The sequence below is a fragment of the Acipenser ruthenus genome, chromosome 8 (genome assembly GCF_902713425.1).
Source record: "Acipenser ruthenus chromosome 8, fAciRut3.2 maternal haplotype, whole genome shotgun sequence".
Classification (NCBI taxonomy): Eukaryota; Metazoa; Chordata; class Actinopteri; order Acipenseriformes; family Acipenseridae; genus Acipenser; species Acipenser ruthenus.
Window position 1 is genome coordinate 64,082,219 of NC_081196.1, and position 21,367 is coordinate 64,103,585.

The 21,367-nt window shown below is 46.0% G+C and overlaps 1 protein-coding gene across 2 annotated transcripts in view; it reads left to right on the forward strand.

The window, feature by feature from the left end:
* Window positions 1-15,951, forward strand: part of LOC117407500 (phospholipid-transporting ATPase VA-like) — a 58,546-nt gene extending 42,595 nt beyond the window's left edge. For both annotated transcript variants that reach the window (XM_059029484.1, XM_059029483.1), the window contains exons 13-21: window positions 2,446-2,630; window positions 5,176-5,497; window positions 7,029-7,105; window positions 8,545-8,670; window positions 9,848-10,048; window positions 10,762-10,842; window positions 11,208-11,312; window positions 12,324-12,511; window positions 13,058-15,951. In XM_059029484.1, coding sequence (XP_058885467.1) covers window positions 2,446-2,630; window positions 5,176-5,497; window positions 7,029-7,105; window positions 8,545-8,670; window positions 9,848-10,048; window positions 10,762-10,842; window positions 11,208-11,312; window positions 12,324-12,511; window positions 13,058-13,841 — 2,069 coding nt within the window. In that variant the 3' untranslated portion in view covers window positions 13,842-15,951. The remainder of the gene's footprint in view (window positions 1-2,445; window positions 2,631-5,175; window positions 5,498-7,028; window positions 7,106-8,544; window positions 8,671-9,847; window positions 10,049-10,761; window positions 10,843-11,207; window positions 11,313-12,323; window positions 12,512-13,057) is intronic.
* The last annotated feature ends 5,416 nt before the right edge of the window (window positions 15,952-21,367 follow it).

Consider the following 21,367-nt stretch of genomic DNA (forward strand, 5'->3'; position numbering starts at 1 on the left):
CGTGCGGTATAACACTCTATTAAACATGTCAATCAGCGAGTGGTATAACACTCTATTAAACATGTCAATCAGCGTGTGGTATAACACTCTATTAAACATGTCAATCAGCGTGTGGTATAACACTCTATTAAACATGTCAATCAGCGTGTGGTATAACACTCTATTAAACATGTCAATCAGCGTGTGGTATAACACTCTATTAAACATGTCAATCAGCGTGTGGTATAACACTCTATTAAACATGTCAATCAGCGTGTGGTATAACACTCTATTAAACATGTCAATCAGCGAGCGGTATAACACTATTAAACATGTCAATCAGCGTGTGGTATAACACTCTATTAAACATGTCAATCAGCGTGTGGTATAACACTCTATTAAACATGTCAATCAGTGTGTGGTATAACACTCTATTAAACATGTCAATCAGCGTGTGGTATAACACTCTATTAAACATGTCAATCAGCGTGTGGTATAACACTCTATTAAACATGTCAATCAGCGTGTGGTATAACACTCTATTAAACATGTCAATCAGTGTGTGGTATAACACTCTATTAAACATGTCAATCAGCGTGTGGTATAACACTCTATTAAACATGTCAATCAGCGAGCGGTATAACACTATTAAACATGTCAATCAGCGTGTGGTTTAACACTCTATTAAACATGTCAATCAGCGTGTGGTATAACACTCTATTAAACATGTCAATCAGCGTGTGGTATAACACTCTATTAAACATGTCAATCAGCGTGTGGTATAACACTCTATTAAACATGTCAATCAGCGAGCGGTATAACACTCTATTAAACATGTCAATCAGCGAGCAGTATAACACTCTATTAAACATGTCAATCAGCGAGCGGTATAACACTCTATTAAACATGTCAATCAGCGAGCAGTATAACACTCTATTAAACATGTCAATCAGCGTGTGGTATAACACTCTATTAAACATGTCAATCAGCGTGTGGTATAACACTCTATTAAACATGTCAATCAGCGTGTGGTATAACACTCTATTAAACATGTCAATCAGCGAGCGGTAGAACACTCTATTAAACATGTCAATCAGCGTGTGGTAGAACACTCTATTAAACATGTCAATCAGCGTGTGGTATAACACTCTATTAAACATGTCAATCAGCGAGCAGTATAACACTCTATTAAACATGTCAATCAGCGTGTGGTATAACACTCTATTAAACATGTCAATCAGCGTGTGGTATAACACTCTATTAAACATGTCAATCAGCGAGCAGTATAACACTCTATTAAACATGTCAATCAGCGTGTGGTATAACACTCTATTAAACATGTCAATCAGCGAGCGGTATAACACTCTATTAAACATGTCAATCAGCGAGCGGTATAACACTCTATTAAACATGTCAATCAGCGTGTGGTATAACACTCTATTAAACATGTCAATCAGCGTGTGGTATAACACTCTATTAAACATGTCAATCAGCGTGTGGTATAACACTCTATTAAACATGTCAATCAGCGTGTGGTATAACACTCTATTAAACATGTCAATCAGCGTGTGGTATAACACTCTATTAAACATGTCAATCAGCGTGTGGTATAACACTCTATTAAACATGTCAATCAGCGTGTGGTATAACACTCTATTAAACATGTCAATCAGCGTGTGGTATAACACTCTATTAAACATGTCAATCAGCGTGTGGTATAACACTCTATTAAACATGTCAATCAGCGAGCGGTATAACACTCTATTAAACATGTCAATCAGCGAGTGGTATAACACTATTAAACATGTCAATCAGCGAGCAGTATAACACTCTATTAAACATGTCAATCAGCGAGTGGTATAACATTCTATTAAACATGTCAATCAGCGTGTGGTATAACACTCTATTAAACATGTCAATCAGCGTGTGGTATAACACTCTATTAAACATGTCAATCAGCGAGCGGTAGAACACTCTATTAAACATGTCAATCAGCGAGTGGTATAACACTCTATTAAACATGTCAATCAGCGAGTGGTATAACACTCTATTAAACATGTCAATCAGCGAGCGGTAGAACACTATTAAACATGTCAATCAGCGAGCGGTATAACACTCTATTAAACATGTCAATCAGCGAGCAGTATAACACTCTATTAAACATGTCAATCAGCGAGCGGTAGAACACTATTAAACATGTCAATCAGCGAGCGGTATAACACTCTATTAAACATGTCAATCAGCGAGCGGTATAACACTCTATTAAACATGTCAATCAGCGTGTGGTATAACACTCTATTAAACATGTCAATCAGCGAGCGGTATAACACTCTATTAAACATGTCAATCAGCGAGCGGTAGAACACTCTATTAAACATGTCAATCAGCGAGCGGTAGAACACTCTATTAAATGTTAATGTCTGTTTCGGATGTAGCATTGCTGTTGTTAATGTGTCGTCACGGCAGGTGCCACTGGTATTGAAGACCGCCTGCAGGACGGCGTTCCTGAAGCCATTGCTGCTCTCCGCAAGGCTGGATTACAGGTCTGGGTTCTCACGGGGGACAAACAAGAAACCGCAATCAACATTGCCTACTCCTGCAAACTACTGGACCACGAGGAAGAGATCATCACTCTGAACGCTGAAACACCGGTGAGTGAGAAGCTGACCGCATTTACAGATGGCTCTGGAGAAATGGAAGCAGCCAGGAAGAATGTGGGGTAACAGCTAGGCATGTTCAGCCCCTTCTGAGTTTCTCATGGTAACAGCACAGCAGTGTAATGAATTGTAGTGAAAGCATGGTAAAGAGCAGCGAGTTATGGTAAACTGTGGTAAATGCGTAGTATAACCATGGGGGAAAACATGGTAAAGCTGCAACAATACCGTGCAAAAATACAGCTGTAAACTTTTATAAGGAGTGCCACAGTGAACCTACTGTAACGCAGCTGCACCACAGAGAACATCATTCAGCCACTGCTCTGGTCTGTCTATTGAAATGCTATCCATGATGGAGGTTTGGCCACCAATGTGGGATATTGGAGACAGCTAGGAGATGTGGGGCTGGATGCACTGTAGGAGTCGTGTGGGATATTGGAGATGTGGGGCTGGATGCACTGTAGGAGTCGTGTGGGATATTGGAGATGTGGAGCTGGATACACTGTAGGAGTCGTGTGGGATATTGGAGAGGTGGGGCTGGATGCACTGTAGGAGTCGTGTGGGATATTGGAGATGTGGGGCTGGATGCACTGTAGGAGTCGTGTGGGATATTGGAGAGGCGGGGCTGGATGCACTGTAGGAGTCGTGTGGGATATTGGAGATGTGGGGCTGGATGCACTGTAGGAGTCGTGTGGGATATTGAAGGTGTAGAGCTGGATGCACTGTAGGAGTCGTGTGGGATATTGGAGGTGTGGAGCTGGATGCACTGTAGGAGTCGTGTGGGGTATTGGAGATGTGGGGCTGGATGCACTGTAGGAGTCGTGTGGGATATTGGAGATGTGGAGCTGGATGCACTGGAGGAGTCGTGTGGGATATTGGAGGTGTAGAGCTGGATGCACTGTAGGAGTCGTGTGGGATATTGGAGATGTGGGGCTGGATGCACTGTAGGAGTCGTGTGGGATATTGGAGAGGCGGGGCTGGATGCACTGTAGGAGTCGTGTGGGATATTGGAGATGTGGGGCTGGATGCACTGTAGGAATCGTGTGGGATATTGGAGATGTGGGGCTGGATGCACTGTAGGAGTCGTGTGGGATATTGGAGATGTGGAGCTGGATGCACTGTAGGAGTCGTGTGGGATATTGGAGAGGTGGGACTGGATGCACTGTAGGAGTCGTGTGGGATATTGGAGAGGTGGGGCTGGATGCACTGTAGGAGTCGTGTGGGATATTGGAGGTGTAGAGCTGGATGCACTGTAGGAGTCGTGTGGGATATTGGAGGTGTAGAGCTGGATGCACTGGAGGAGTCGTGTGGGATATTGGAGGTGTAGAGCTGGATGCACTGTAGGAGTCGTGTGGGATATTGGAGGTGTAGGGCTGGATGCACTGTAGGAGTCGTGTGGGATATTGGAGGTGTAGAGCTGGATGCACTGTAGGAGTCGTGTGGGATATTGGAGGTGTAGAGCTGGATGCACTGGAGGAGTCGTGTGGGATATTGGAGGTGTAGAGCTGGATGCACTGTAGGAGTCGTGTGGGATATTGGAGGTGTAGGGCTGGATGCACTGTAGGAGTCGTGTGGGATATTGGAGGTGTAGGGCTGGATGCACTGTAGGAGTCGTGTGGGATATTGGAGAGGTGGGGCTGGATGCACTGTAGGAGTCGTGTGGGATATTGAAGGTGTAGAGCTGGATGCACTATAGGAGTCGTGTGGGATATTGGAGAGGTGGGGCTGGATGCACTGGAGGAGTCGTGTGGGATATTGGAGAGGTGGGGCTGGATGCACTGTAGGAGTCGTGTGGGATATTGGAGGTGTAGAGCTGGATGCACTGTAGGAGTCGTGTGGGATATTGGAGGTGTAGAGCTGGATGCACTGGAGGAGTCGTGTGGGATATTGGAGGTGTGGAGCTGGATGCACTGTAGGAGTCGTGTGGGATATTGGAGATGTGGGGCTGGATGCACTGTAGGAGTTGTGTGGGATATTGGAGAGGTGGGGCTGGATGCACTGGAGGAGTCGTGTGGGATATTGGAGATGTGGGGTTGGATGCACTGTAGGAGTCGTGTGGGATATTGGAGATGTGGGGCTGGATGCACTGTAGGAGTCGTGTGGGATATTGGAGATGTGGGGCTGGATGCACTGTAGGAGTCGTGTGGGATATTGGAGATGTGGGGCTGGATGCACTGTAGGAGTCGTGTGGGATATTGGAGAGGTGGGGCTGGATGCACTGAATGCACTGTTATTTGTGACACTAATATAGAGTATACATTTTGTTTGGATTCAATTTTTAGATTATGCTTTTATTTAAACTTTCCACATCATTTTAACCCTAGAAGACACAAGATTGGCCTAAGGGCTGTCAGGGTTACGGCTTCAAGTCAAAAGTATGAGTTCAAGACCAAGAATTTGAATCTCTCCCCTACCGTATGATATATCATGGGTTGTGATCCAGGCCGATCTTGGAATAGAAACATGTGAGAATGGATTTCTTTTACAAAGCTCTCCTGGTTAATAGATGCTGATGTGTTGTTGTTGTTTTGTGTTTTTCCAGGAAGCTTGTGCTGTTCTTCTGGATGAGAGTATACACTACATTCAATCCAAGTTTGTCAACAACACACTCAACCCTGCTGCTGAAGACTTTGAGGTTGATTTCACCCCGTTCCAAATCCCTTCCTCCTCCTCGGTTCACCGTCTGGGTCTGGTTATTGATGGCAGAACCTTGGCATACGCTCTGGATAAAAGGCTGGAAGACAAATTCCTTGCTGTGGCCAGAAGCTGCAGATCAGTGCTGTGCTGTCGATCCACCCCTTTACAGAAAAGCATGGTGGTGAAACTGGTTCGGAACAAGCTCAAAGTAATGACCTTGGCAATAGGCAAGTACTGTATACAGAGATATATAATAATAATACTGCTGATCAATAGGCAAGTACTGTATATAGAAGTATAGAGTAATAATAATACTGGTCAATAGGCAAGTACTATATATAGAATAATAATACTGCTGATCAATAGGCAAGTACTGTATATAGAGTAATAATAATGCTAATCATTGTTGATTTCCTCCTGTGTGACACTAGCTGTGCGATTGCTGTAGGTTTGTATCAGTGCAGACTGGACACATAGAGAAGTCGTATATATAAAGGAAATGGTGGCTCTGAATATTCCTTACCCGTCCAGATCACACTCCTTGTAAGTCAGTCTGTAGTGCTTCTGTGTGTGCTGATTGCAGGAGGTGCTTGACATGACTCCCTGTGTGTCCCTGTGCATTGCCTCTTAACTGCAGATAGGGCTCCTGATTTGAACCCTCTTTACATTTGAGAGATTTCCACATTAGGATGTGTTTTTAATGAGATCCGTTGCTATTCAGCCCAACTTGGTTTAGTAGACTGTTGCTGAAGGATGCTGTGTATGGGAAGCTCTCCGTTCTCTAGAGGTGTATCGGCACACTACACTGAGGTCATGATGCGATATTGATCTTGATACTGTGCATGGGATCAGCACACTACACTGAGGTCATGATATGATATTGATCTTGATACGGAGCACACTACACTGAGGTCACGATGCGATATTGATCTTGATACGGAGCACGGGATCAGCACACTACACTGAGGTCATGATGCGATATTGATCTTGATACGGAGCACGGGATCAGCACACTACACTGAGGTCACAATGCGATATTGACCTTGATTCGGAGCACACTACACTGAGGTCACGATGCGATATTGATCTTGATACGGAGCATGGGATCAGCACACTACACTGAGGTCACGATGCGATATTGATCTTGATACGGAGCACGGGATCAGCACACTACACTGAGGTCACGATGCGATATTGATCTTGATACGGAGCACGGGATCAGCACACTACACTGAGGTCACGATGCGATATTGATCTTGATACGGAGCACACTACACTGAGGTCACGATGCGATATTGATCTTGATACGGAGCACGGGATCAGCACACTACACTGAGGTCACGATGCGATATTGATCTTGATACGGAGCACACTACACTGAGGTCACGATGCGATATTGATCTTGATACGGAGCACACTACACTGAGGTCACGATGCGATATTGATCTTTGCATGCTTCTGGTCCTGTATCATGATAAACAGCATGCCCTTCAGTACACTAGTTGCATTAGCGTGGAACATATTTAAATAACGCAGTGAAGAAGTGGCTTGTGAAAGTGGGGAAGACAGAAGGTGACTTGAACAGGCAGCACAGCAGCAGCAGCAGCACTGTGGATTTTTGTTTTGTTTTTTGTAAAGTGCTGCTCTGAATTTGCTAGCTTGGCAGTGTTTCGTCACGGCTGTGTTTCCATTAATCATGCCTGTGTTTCTGAAGGGGCTGGTAAACACAGTGTTCCTTGTGTACCTCATTAATCCTAGGTGATGGAGCTAATGATGTCAGCATGATCCAGGTCGCTGATGTGGGAGTGGGAATCTCTGGACAGGAAGGCATGCAGGTAAAGCTTTAGCACATTCTATATGGCTGCCTCTTATATGCCCAGTCAGCCTGAGCAGGCTGCTGCTTGGCAGGGAAGGGCTGTTCAAAATGATGAGGCTGTAAATTGCTCTAAGGGTACCAGCTGGTCTTAGTAAAAATTATTCTTGCTTGAAATGCGGCATATGTTTCGCCCCAAAGTCTCCTAGAAGGTTAATTATGTTTCTGCCTTAAGCTTGTGATAGAGTAAATGAAGCTGTCTTTACACCATCATGGGAAGAGAAAAAAGGAAAAAAGAATCATTCTGTGGAGTAGAATGTTAGGCATGCTTCAGTATTCCAGAAGGTAATCGTGGAAAGAATTCTGATGAACCCAGAGCAAAGGGAGTGCTGCATTCAAACCATGACGCATCTTTTAATGTCAATGGGATGAGGTCCTGTGTGGCGTGTTTAATGTAACGCTACAATGTAGTCCTCAGGGAGCTCTGTTTGAGCACCTTTGCCCCGCTGCTGTGCTGACGAGGGTTTAAATGAGGGCAACACAGGAATGGATTGTAATGGGGATCCTCCTGACATGCAATGGATCACATGTTTGAGTGCAGTGGATCAATGATATGGGATCATTCCAATTGCACTTCCTATTCCACAGCTGTGCCGAGGTTCAAGTGCATGCCCAGTTCCATTCTAACTGTTTCAAATAATGAGGGATGGCATTTTATATTGGAATGAAGTGTTACCAGTATATATATATAAAATAACAAGCTTGTCTCATCCACTCACAACATTTAAGAACAGCTTCCCCATTTCATTCCAAACGTTTGAACACAAAGACTTGCATTTCACAGCGTCAGGTTTTAGTTTTGCCCTGATTTGCAGCAGTGTGTTAATGCTTTCCTGGGTTATTTATTAGGACTGTGCTTTCAATATGGGTTTGTGTTGTTTGTGTGACTCTGGACTCAGTACTGGTCACTACGATTGGGATAGCTGACAATTCACATGTATATTAAATCTAACTGTGTCTGCTTCATTCACCTCCATTCACACACAAATACACTGCTGCCCTGCTGTGCACTGCACTCTGGAGAGGGTGTGGGTCATACTAATACACTGTTGTGCGCTGCACTCTAGAGAGGGTGTGGGTCATACTAATACACTGTTGTGCGCTGCACTCTAGAGAGGGTGTGGGTCATACTAATACACTGTTGTGCGCTGCACTCTGGAGGTGTGGGTCATACTAATACACTGTTGTGCGCTGCACTCTAGAGAGGGTGTGGGTCATACTAATACACTGTTGTGCGCTGCACTCTGGAGAGAGTCTGGGTCATACTAATACACTGTTGTGCGCTGCACTCTAGAGAGGGTGTGGGTGATGCACAACAGCTACTGTATGTCTTTCTGAATGACCTTCATGCAAAGTGTCACTACTGGGCTGGTCTCTCATATTAAACTCTTCCTCTGTCAGGCTGTCATGGCCAGTGACTTTGCAGTCCCACGGTTCCAGTATTTGGAGAAACTCCTCCTGGTTCATGGACACTGGTGCTACTCTCGACTTGCCAATATGATCCTCTATTTCTTCTACAAAAATGCAGTAAGTTTCTGTCTTTTTGTTTATTTGTATTTATTCCTGGAATTCTTGCCACGCACAGTGCAGAACATTCTAATCCAATTGGAACAGGTGTGAAGCGCAGAACGTTCTGATCCAATTGGAACAGGTGTGAAGGGCAGAACGTTCTAATCCAATTGGAACAGGTGTGAAGCGCAGAACGTTCTGATCCAATTGGAACAGGTGTGAAGCGCAGAACGTTCTGGTCCAATTGGAACAGGTGTGAAGCGCAGAACGTTCTGATCCAATTGGAACAGGCGTGAAGCGCAGAACGTTCTGATCCAATTGGAACAGGTGTGAAGCGCAGAACGTTCTGGTCCAATTGGAACAGGCGTGAAGCGCAGAACGTTCTGATCCAATTGGAACAGGTGTGAAGCGCAAAACGTTCTGATCCAATTGGAACAGGTGTGAAGCGCAGAACGTTCTGATCCAATTGGAACAGGTGTGAAGCGCAGAACGTTCTGATCCAATTGGAACAGGTGTGAAGCGCAGAACGTTCTGATCCAATTGGAACAGGTGTGAAGTCTAGTCTGATTTACCTGCAGCTTCTTGGAATGTTCTTGATATCTGTCTGTCCGTACTTGAGGTAGAAGAATACGTCCTCACCAGTAAGAGCTACTGTACGTGGCCCTCGAATTAGAACTCTCTGCTGGGGGTCTTCTGCTAATCACTGGGTTCACCAGACATGCTGCATCCAGATCTCATGCCAGACCATTTATACAGCTCCGGTACTTCCAAGCACCAGTGCTCTACTTTTGGAATTCAGTATATAGGAAATGGTACAGGAGCACGTTGCGGCTGACAGATTTAACATGCAGATTCGTGTGGCACCGCTGTAAGAGCGATAGGAACTGTAACTGTTCAACGGCCTTCAACGATTGCTGCAGACTAAAATGTTAATGCATTATATAGGGGGTGCCCAGTATAGGTGGGCTCTAGTATTGTATGTAGCAGGATAGTATACTGGAGGTGTATGTAACATGACATTCCACAGCAGTCTAATTGTACAGCCTCAGCAATGATGACTTCAGACAGGCTGGTAAGTCACGCAGCTCTACCTTAAGCAATGCTGATTTCTTCTTGTTTTGTTGTCTGTTCCAGATGTTCATGCAGCTCTACCCTAAGCGATGCTTATTTCTTTGTGTTTTGTTCTCTATTCCAGATGTTCGTAGCCATTCTGTTCTGGTTCCAGTTTTACTGTGGGTTCTCAGGATCGGCCATGATGGATCAGTGGTACCTTATTTTCTTTAACCTGATGTTCTCTTCCTTTCCTCAACTCGTTACCGGGATCCTGGACAGGGACGTCTCCTCGGAGACCCTGTTAGCTCTGCCTGAGCTCTACAGAAACGGTCAAGACTCTGAGGTACGCTGCACACATTCCCGCCGCTCCCTGCTGTACTCTGCATTTACCTGGTTTACCATGTTGATGAATATGCTTTACCATACCTGGCTATTCTTTTACAATGCTTACCTGTGTTGCATGCTACCTTTTTAAAATAATATCCAGCCATACAATGTGACTTGCAAAATAGTGCAGCGCTTCCTAGAAATGACTTGAAGAACATTTAAGTGAGAGCTCAGTGAGTACTGATGAACTGTTTAGGTTTATGAATCATACGTTTGCTGATTTTTATAGACTGTATTTCAGTGATGAATAATCTGTAGTAGTGGTCGTACACTTCTTCTGCAATAGTGTGTGTGTATATGCACCCTACCCACCCCCATACACAGCAAAAGCTTCACTAATGAAGCTTTTTATTTTCCTTGTATGGGGATACTGATTCCAGACAGCATGAGTATAATGGAGACATGTGTCCCATTGTTATATAGGGAACCGCTTGTCCAGCTTTATACCCCTCGTGATTCTTTAACCTATCTGTTAAAAAGTCTAGTTTCTAATTTGACAATGAGAGTCATGTCAGAATGCTGCACTCACTCGCCCCTGGGCTTCTCCCTCGGAAACGGATGAGTTTGATTGAAACGACCAGAATCTGCAGCCATCATCATGACAGTTCCTAAAGCATGTGAAACTGTAGAGCTCTAACCTGGGAATAACATTCCCTTTGCTTCTTTTAGGAATATAAGCCACACATGTTCTGGATGAATATGATAGATGCCTTCTACCAAAGCCTCGTCTGCTTTTTCATTCCTTACTTTGTAAGTCCCCTTTGTTTGTTTCGAAGTACATGTGCTGCAGTGTGGATATCCAACCTTGATATAGATACGAAGGTGTGAGCCACTCTGTGCTGTCCAGAGACTGTCATACATATTCTGAAATATTAATGTTCTGTTTATAGTAGTTTTAATGAAATGCATGCCGTACCTATTTTAAGTCACAAGTGTTTAAGATTACGTACGTAGAGCCGTTGCAATGTGCCCTTTTTCTCCTCCTAGTTCTTGCTGTGTGCTATGAATGGTTAAACCCCAGTGCAGTGTAAGGGGAATGCTCATTGAGGACTGGTCCCAGTTCATGGAGCTCCTTTGCGTATTTCTGTATGGATTCTTGTTGTTTTGTGTTTTAGGCCTATGCTGACTCCGATGTGGATTTGTTTACATGGGGAACTCCGGTCACTACCTTGGCTCTTTTCACTATCCTGATGCATTTAGGCATTGAAACCAAGACATGGGTAAGCAGAGGAAACGTGCTATCTGTCTGTCTATAGAGATAAGAGCCCACTTCCCAACCTGGCTAAGCAGAGGAAACGGGCTATCTGTCTGTCTATAGAGATAAGAGCCCACTTCCCAACCTGGCTAAGCAGAGGAAACCAGCTATCTGTCTATAGAGATAAGAGCCCACTTCCCAACCTGGCTAAGCAGAGGAAACCAGCTATCTGTCTGTCTATAGAGATAAGAGCCCACTTCCCAACCTGGCTAAGCAGAGGAAACCGGCTATCTGTCTGTCTATAGAGATAAGAGCCCACTTCCCAACCTGGCTAAGCAGAGGAAACCAGCTATCTGTCTGTCTATAGAGATAAGAGCCCACTTCCCAACCTGGCTAAGCAGAGGAAACCGGCTATCTGTCTGTCTATAGAGATAAGAGCCCACTTCCCAACCTGGCTAAGCAGAGGAAACCGGCTATCTGTCTGTCTATAGAGATAAGAGCCCACTTCCCAACATTTCGGGGTGTTTAGCACACCTATGAGGGGTAAGGGGGTTTCAAACAAACAGTGGAGGTACTTGTAGGCATTTGATGAACTTGTGCTTCTAGGGTTCAGTAACTTCGCTTCATCAGGTGAAAATGGCTTTGATCTCAGCCCTCCTGAATACATGGTTTGCAGTGGTGAGATCGCATTGAGATTTGGATGTTCAGATTGGGAGAAAGTGGTGTTCACTTTCATGTGCTCATTCTCAGTTTGTTCACTTTCATGTGCTCATTCTCAGTTTGTTTCAGTTTGTTCACTTTCATGTGATCATTCTCAGTTTGTTTCAGTTTGTTCACTTTCATGTGCTCATTCTCAGTTTGTTCACTTTCATGTGCTCATTCTCAGTTTGTGTTTGTTCACTTTAATGTGCTCATTCTCAGTTCCAGTGCTGCTCTGTTACGGAGGCACGTGTTCCATTAAGAGTGTGCCACCTCGACTGATTCTGAAAGCTCCTTGTCGTATATTCATATGAAGCGTTTTTTCTTTCTATTTCAGACCTGGCTTAATTGGGCCTCCGTTGTGTTCAGCCTCGCCCTGTTCTTCACAGTGGCGCTGTGCTACAACGCTTCCTGCCCTACATGTTACCCTCCATCCAATCCCTACTGGACCATGCAGAGGCTCATGGGAGACCCCATGTTCTACCTGCTTTGTGCTCTCACCCCCGTCGTTGCTCTGCTTCCCAGGTAGGCTCGTTGCCGCCCAGACGTGCCTTCAGGACGCCGCAAGTCATTTCTTCCTCAAGTTCTAGACAAAAAAAAATTGTTGTCAATACATTTTTAAATTCAGAAATTCAAATAGCTATTTTTGTATCCATTATTTCTTCTCTAGCGAACTGAGATTTGCAAATATAGAAGGTTAAGCATTTCATTTGAAACTCGGCATGAACAAATTTAGTATGAATATACTTATATTTTTGCTTATTATTTATTAATGAAGGCCAGAATAGAAGATATTACCAATATTCATTACATTTGTATACGAGTGCAATTAAAATATATTTTAATTATTTTAGTTGAACTGTTTGTATTGCCTAGCTGTATTCATACCATATATAATGAGTCCCGTTTCAACTACAGTATCTGCACATATAATCTGCCATTGCATCTGTTTTTGATTGTCTGGTCTCTTTGGAATTGTAATCCCTCCTGACCAGATCAAAAGCATCAGTGCTAGCAGCCTCCATGCCCAGCTTCAGTTCCACTAACAGATGACACTTCTTTAACTTGCAGATACTTACACCGAGTGTTTCAGGGAACACTCTTCCCAACCCAGGTCCAACAAGGACGACAGCTGGATGAACTTCCTTCGCTCAAACGAAGCAACATTCTTCGTCAACGGAGTCCAACAGTAGATTCGCCGTTTGGTCCCAGACCCTCTTTCCACCTTTTTCCGGAGCCTTTCCCAATGGATTACGGATACAGAGTAACCGAATCCCACTCCCACCAGCTCCGTGAAGCCTCCAGAGATTGCAACCAGCCAGGGAATGGCTCAGCCGCTCAAGGAGATGGACAGGACAGAGAGAGAGAGGCAAGCACGAGCAGAAGTGACCCTCCTGGAGAATCACAGGAAGAGGATCCCTTTCCAATACCAAAGAGCCATCGGGCTTCAGATGCCAACACGCTGCCGTATTCAGAAGCTCTGCGAGCCGCTGTGGACTCGGAGTCCTCCTTCTGTGAAGACGGCTTCAGACTGGATCCCATCGGGGACTCGGAGTCCTCCTTCTGTGAAGACGGCTTCAGACTGGACCCCATCGGGGACTTGGATTTACTGAACTGGATAACATCTGCTGCATTGTTTAATCAACCTGGGAGTGCAGTGCAGGCCGAGTCCTCGCAAAGCATGTTACAGACTGCGGAGAAGGAGGATGGGAGCCCTTCACCCACCAGCACACGCCCACACTCGGATCTGGAAGTTGTACAAAACCAGCAGCTTTTGAACCCGGTCAGCAGTGAAGTGAAGGCAGCTGTTCCAGACTGTTTACAAGAGGGAGCTCTCGAAACAACATTGTTATGAGATAGTATTTTAATACAGAGTATTTATATGATTCAATTTGCACAGCAGTTGTACAATACTATTCCATCATCAACATTTCCAGAGTGTTTTAGGTCCTGTAAATCGCTACAATCTATAGTTATAGTATTTAATTACTAGCAATATTTTTTTTTAGGTCTAAAATCTAAAAGCTTTCCTGTTTCTCTGTTTTTGAGAGCATATGATTGAGGTACGTTTTTTTGTTTTTGTTTTTGTTGAATCTTTAATGTCATCCGAAAGTTTACAAGAAGTTTTCATCTCATGACCAAACACAAACGTATTAATCAGCACTTCAGATATTACAAAAGTTACACCAAATATTGTTTCAGTACTTCGAAATGATCAGAACTAAAAAAAAATACCTCTTAAAGTACTGTTTTTATGGATCACTGCAGAGAAAGGAAACGTGTTACTGGGTATTTTATGAAGAGCCCTTGCTCACTGTCATTGCAATTTGCAGTTGGTATAAAGTACAAAAAGGGTTAACGGATCTCGGAGTTAAACTTCTTGAAGGACAGTTGGAAGAACATTCACAACTGAGACACTAAGTACCACTGGATGCACACAGAAGTGTAATAGTTAAGAAGCAATATGCAGGGCTCGGCCATTACGTTTGGGGATCTGCATAGTGTTTGTGTTCGATGGAGCTGCCATTGTAATCAGGCTTCTTAGTTTATACCTGTTATGCACCTCTGCAGCCCTCCTCTTCCTTGCTGCACATAGATCAGTCAGGAGTTGTCTCCTGAAATGGGACATGTCACGTGATTCAGCGCCTTTGCATTGCCTCTCGATGCACACACTTTATCCCAGGGTCACATGTCGTATGATTCCTAGTTTTCAAGCGTGTTAGTATCAGTGTACCTATAAAAGTCTAAAGCATCGGAATTGCCTTATTCATGGTAAATGAAGCAAGTCATGTATAACCAAACCTCATATTATTGCAAATAACCCCTCTCTGAAGTTACTCCAGTGTTTGCTGCATTCATTGCTATGTTCAAACTGTACATGTATTTGCTGTAGTTCTACCAGCTTCTATAGTCTAGTAGTGCTGTTACTGCATATAGTACTGCAAATGGCAGGAAGTGCAAGCAAAGAACTACAGCCCAGCCATAAGGTATGGTCGATTCCCATGACCTCATTTCTACTTGAGAGTGTCAGTCTCGTTATGAGACGGAACAGATATAGCAACTAAACCGTGGGCCTCCCTTCAAAACAAATACCTAAGTAAACAGTCATGCAGATTGTATCAAAGCCATTTTAATGTCCCTGCCATACCCTTCAAGTGTGCTTCTGCTTCACACAGAGGAGGTCACCTCTCCACGGTGATCTTCTCTATAGAAATGCATCACTGAATGGAGTCGACAGCCCTCCTGGAGGAGGTCACGTCTCCATGGTCATCTTGTCTATAGAAATGCATCACTGAATGGAGTCGACAGCCCTCCTGGAGGAGGTCACGTCTCCACGGTGATCTTCTCTATAGAAATGCATCACTGAATGGAGTCGACAGCCCTCCTGGATGAGGTCACGTCTCCACGGTGATCTTCTCTATAGAAATGCATCACTGAATGGAGTTGACAGCCCTCCTGGAGGAGGTCACGTCTCCACGGTGATCTTCTCTGTAGAAATGCATCACTGAATGGAGTTGACAGCCCTCCTGGAGGAGATCACGTCTCCACGGTGATCTTCTCTATAGAAATGCATCACTGAATGGAGTCGACAGCCCTCCTGGAGGAGATCACGTCTCCACGGTGATCTTCTCTATAGAAATGCATCACTGAATGGAGTCGACAGCCCTCCTGGAGGAGGTCACGTCTCCACGGTGATCTTCTCTATAGAAATGCATCACTGAATGGAGTCGACAGCCCTCCTGGAGGAGGTCACGTCTCCACGGTGATCTTCTCTATAGAAATGCATCACTGAATGGAGTCGACAGCCCTCCTGGAGGAGGTCACGTCTCCACGGTGATCTTCTCTATAGAAATGCATCACTGAATGGAGTCGACAGCCCTCCTGGAGGAGGTCACGTCTCCACGGTGATCTTCTCTATAGAAATGCTTCACTGAATGGAGTCGACAGCCCTCCTGGAGGTCACGTCTCCACGGTGATCTTCTCTATAGAAATGCATCACTGAATGGAGTCGACAGCCCTCCTGTGTTTGAGCCTCTGCATCCCCAGCACAGCTTTATATTTATACTGTGTCTCAAACACACACGAGCCTGGCACTGTGTTTAAACTGTCTGCAGGATTGATAAAAGCAGTGTTCAAGTAGGTTAATAAAGGAAAGAAGTTAATAGGTTAATAAAGGAACTTCATACCCCCCGTACACCGTGCTCTGATCAGCATTCTACTTCATACCCCCCGTACACCATGCTATACAGCATTCTACTTCATACCCCCGTACACCGTGCATACTCTGAACAGCATTCTACTTCATACCCCCGTACACCGTGCTCTGATCAGCATTCTACTTCATACCCCCGTACACCGTGCTCTGATCAGCATTCTACTTCATACCCCCGTACACCGTGCTCTGATCAGCATTCTACTTCATACCCCCCGTACACCGTGCCTTACTCTGAACAGCATTCTACTTCATACCCCCCGTACACCATGCTATACAGCATTCTACTTCATACCCCCGTACACCGTGCATACTCTGAACAGCATTCTACTTCATACCCCCGTACACCGTGCTCTGATCAGCATTCTACTTCATACCCCCGTACACCGTGCTCTGATCAGCATTCTACTTCATACCCCCGTACACCGTGCTCTGATCAGCATTCTACTTCATACCCCCCGTACACCGTGCCTTACTCTGAACAGCATTCTACTTCATACCCCCCGTACACCGTGCTCTGATCAGCATTCTACTTCATACCCCCCGTACACCGTGCCTTACTCTGATCAGCATTCTACTTCATACCCCCGTACACCGTGCTCTGATCAGCATTCTACTTCATACCCCCGTACACCGTGCTCTGATCAGCATTCTACTTCATACCCCCGTACACCGTGCCATGCTCTGATCAGCATTCTACTTCATACCCCCGTACACCGTGCTCTGATCAGCATTCTACTTCATACCCCCGTACACCGTGCTCTGATCAGCATTCTACTTCATACCCCCCGTACACCGTGCCTTACTCTGATCAGCATTCTACTTCATACCCCCGTACACCGTGCTCTGATCAGCATTCTACTTCATACCCCCGTACACCGTGCTCTGATCAGCATTCTACTTCATACCCCCGTACACCGTGCTCTGATCAGCATTCTACTTCATACCCCCGTACACCGTGCCATGCTCTGATCAGCATTCTACTTCATACCCCCCGTACACCGTGCTCTGATCAGCATTCTACTTCATACCCCCCGTACACCGTGCTCTGATCAGCATTCTACTTCATACCCCCCGTACACCATGCTATACAGCATTCTACTTCATACCCCCGTACACCGTGCATACTCTGAACAGCATTCTACTTCATACCCCCGTACACCGTGCTCTGATCAGCATTCTACTTCATACCCCCGTACACCGTGCTCTGATCAGCATTCTACTTCATACCCCCCGTACACCGTGCCTTACTCTGAACAGCATTCTACTTCATACCCCCCGTACACCGTGCTCTGATCAGCATTCTACTTCATACCCCCCGTACACCGTGCCTTACTCTGATCAGCATTCTACTTCATACCCCCGTACACCGTGCTCTGATCAGCATTCTACTTCATACCCCCGTACACCGTGCTCTGATCAGCATTCTACTTCATACCCCCGTACACCGTGCCATGCTCTGATCAGCATTCTACTTCATACCCCCGTACACCGTGCTCTGATCAGCATTCTACTTCATACCCCCGTACACCGTGCTCTGATCAGCATTCTACTTCATACCCCCCGTACACCGTGCCTTACTCTGATCAGCATTCTACTTCATACCCCCGTACACCGTGCTCTGATCAGCATTCTACTTCATACCCCCGTACACCGTGCTCTGATCAGCATTCTACTTCATACCCCCGTACACCGTGCTCTGATCAGCATTCTACTTCATACCCCCGTACACCGTGCCATGCTCTGATCAGCATTCTACTTCATACCCCCGTACACCGTGCTCTGATCAGCATTCTACTTCATACCCCCGTACACCGTGCCATGCTCTGATCAGCATTCTACTTCATACCCCCGTACACCGTGCTCTGATCAGCATTCTACTTCATACCCCCGTACACCGTGCTCTGATCAGCATTCTACTTCATACCCCCCGTACACCGTGCTCTGATCAGCATTCTACTTCATACCCCCCGTACACCGTGCTCTGATCAGCATTCTACTTCATACCCCCGTACACCGTGCCATGCTCTGATCAGCATTCTACTTCATACCCCCGTACACCGTGCCATACTCTGAACAGCATTCTACTTCATACCCCCGTACACCGTGCTCTGAACAGCATTCTACTTCATACCCCCCGTACACCGTGCCATACTCTGATCAGCATTCTACTTCATACCCCGTACACCGTGCCATACTCTGAACAGCATTCTACTTCATACTCCCCGTACACCGTGCCATACTCTGATCAGCATTCTACTTCATACCCCCCGTACACCGTGCCATACTCTGAACAGCATTCTACTTCATACCCCCGTACACCATGCCATACTCTGATCAGCATTCTACTTCATACCCCCGTACACCGTGCCATACTCTGATCAGCATTCTACTTCATACCCCCCGTACACCGTGCCATACTCTGAACAGCATTCTACTTCATACTCCCCGTACACCGTGCCATACTCTGATCAGCATTCTACTTCATACCCCCCGTACACCGTGCCATACTCTGAACAGCATTCTACTTCATACCCCCCGTACACCGTGCCATACTCTGAACAGCATTCTACTTCATACCCCCCGTACACCGTGCTCTGATCAGCATTCTACTTCATACCCCCCGTATACCGTGCCTTACTCTGATCAGCATTCTACTTCATACCCCAGTACACCGTGCTCTGAACAGCATTCTACTTCATACCCCCCGTACACCGTGCTCTGAACAGCATTCTACTTCATACCCCCGTACACCGTGCCATACTCTGATCAGCATTCTACTTCATACCCCCGTACACCGTGCCATACTCTGAACAGCATTCTACTTCATACCCCCCGTACACCGTGCCATGCTCTGATCAGCATTCTACTTCATACCCCCGTACACCGTGCTCTGAACAGCATTCTACTTCATACCCCCGTACACCTTGCCATACTCTGATCAGCATTCTACTTCATACCCCCGTACACCGTGCTCTGAACAGCATTCTACTTCATACCCCCGTACACCGTGCCATACTCTGAACAGCATTCTACTTCATACCCCCCGTACACCGTGCCATACTCTGAACAGCATTCTACTTCATACCCCCCGTACACCGTGCTCTGATCAGCATTCTACTTCATACCCCCCGTACACCGTGCCTTACTCTGATCAGCATTCTACTTCATACCCCCGTACACCGTGCTCTGATCAGCATTCTACTTCATACCCCCGTACACCGTGCTCTGATCAGCATTCTACTTCATACCCCCGTACACCGTGCTCTGATCAGCATTCTACTTCATACCCCCGTACACCGTGCCATGCTCTGATCAGCATTCTACTTCATACCCCCGTACACCGTGCTCTGATCAGCATTCTACTTCATACCCCCGTACACCGTGCCATGCTCTGATCAGCATTCTACTTCATACCCCCGTACACCGTGCTCTGATCAGCATTCTACTTCATACCCCCGTACACCGTGCTCTGATCAGCATTCTACTTCATACCCCCCGTACACCGTGCTCTGATCAGCATTCTACTTCATACCCCCCGTACACCGTGCTCTGATCAGCATTCTACTTCATACCCCCGTACACCGTGCCATGCTCTGATCAGCATTCTACTTCATACCCCCGTACACCGTGCCATACTCTGAACAGCATTCTACTTCATACCCCCGTACACCGTGCTCTGAACAGCATTCTACTTCATACCCCCCGTACACCGTGCCATACTCTGATCAGCATTCTACTTCATACCCCGTACACCGTGCCATACTCTGAACAGCATTCTACTTCATACTCCCCGTACACCGTGCCATACTCTGATCAGCATTCTACTTCATACCCCCCGTACACCGTGCCATACTCTGAACAGCATTCTACTTCATACCCCCGTACACCATGCCATACTCTGATCAGCATTCTACTTCATACCCCCGTACACCGTGCCATACTCTGATCAGCATTCTACTTCATACCCCCCGTACACCGTGCCATACTCTGAACAGCATTCTACTTCATACTCCCCGTACACCGTGCCATACTCTGATCAGCATTCTACTTCATACCCCCCGTACACCGTGCCATACTCTGAACAGCATTCTACTTCATACCCCCCGTACACCGTGCCATACTCTGAACAGCATTCTACTTCATACCCCCCGTACACCGTGCTCTGATCAGCATTCTACTTCATACCCCCCGTATACCGTGCCTTACTCTGATCAGCATTCTACTTCATACCCCAGTACACCGTGCTCTGAACAGCATTCTACTTCATACCCCCCGTACACCGTGCTCTGAACAGCATTCTACTTCATACCCCCGTACACCGTGCCATACTCTGATCAGCATTCTACTTCATACCCCCGTACACCGTGCCATACTCTGAACAGCATTCTACTTCATACCCCCCGTACACCGTGCCATGCTCTGATCAGCATTCTACTTCATACCCCCGTACACCGTGCTCTGAACAGCATTCTACTTCATACCCCCGTACACCTTGCCATACTCTGATCAGCATTCTACTTCATACCCCCGTACACCGTGCTCTGAACAGCATTCTACTTCATACCCCCGTACACCGTGCCATACTCTGAACAGCATTCTACTTCATACCCCCCGTACACCGTGCCATACTCTGAACAGCATTCTACTTCATACCCCCCGTACACCGTGCTCTGAACAGCATTCTACTTCATACCCCCGTACACCGTGCCATACTCTGATCAGCATTCTACTTCATACCCCCGTACACCGTGCCATACTCTGAACAGCATTCTACTTCATACCCCCCGTACACCGTGCCATGCTCTGATCAGCATTCTACTTCATACCCCCGTACACCGTGCTCTGAACAGCATTCTACTTCATACCCCCGTACACCGTGCCATACTCTGATCAGCATTCTACTTCATACCCCCGTACACCGTGCTCTGAACAGCATTCTACTTCATACCCCCGTACACCGTGCCATACTCTGAACAGCATTCTACTTCATACCCCCCGTACACCGTGCCATACTCTGAACAGCATTCTACTTCATACCCCCGTACACCGTGCCATACTCTGAACAGCATTCCATCTGATTTGCAGAACTTAGAAAATACTAAAGAGCATAGTGATGCTGCAGTCTTCAGATATACAGGTGTGATTGTTCTATGAAATTTATCACT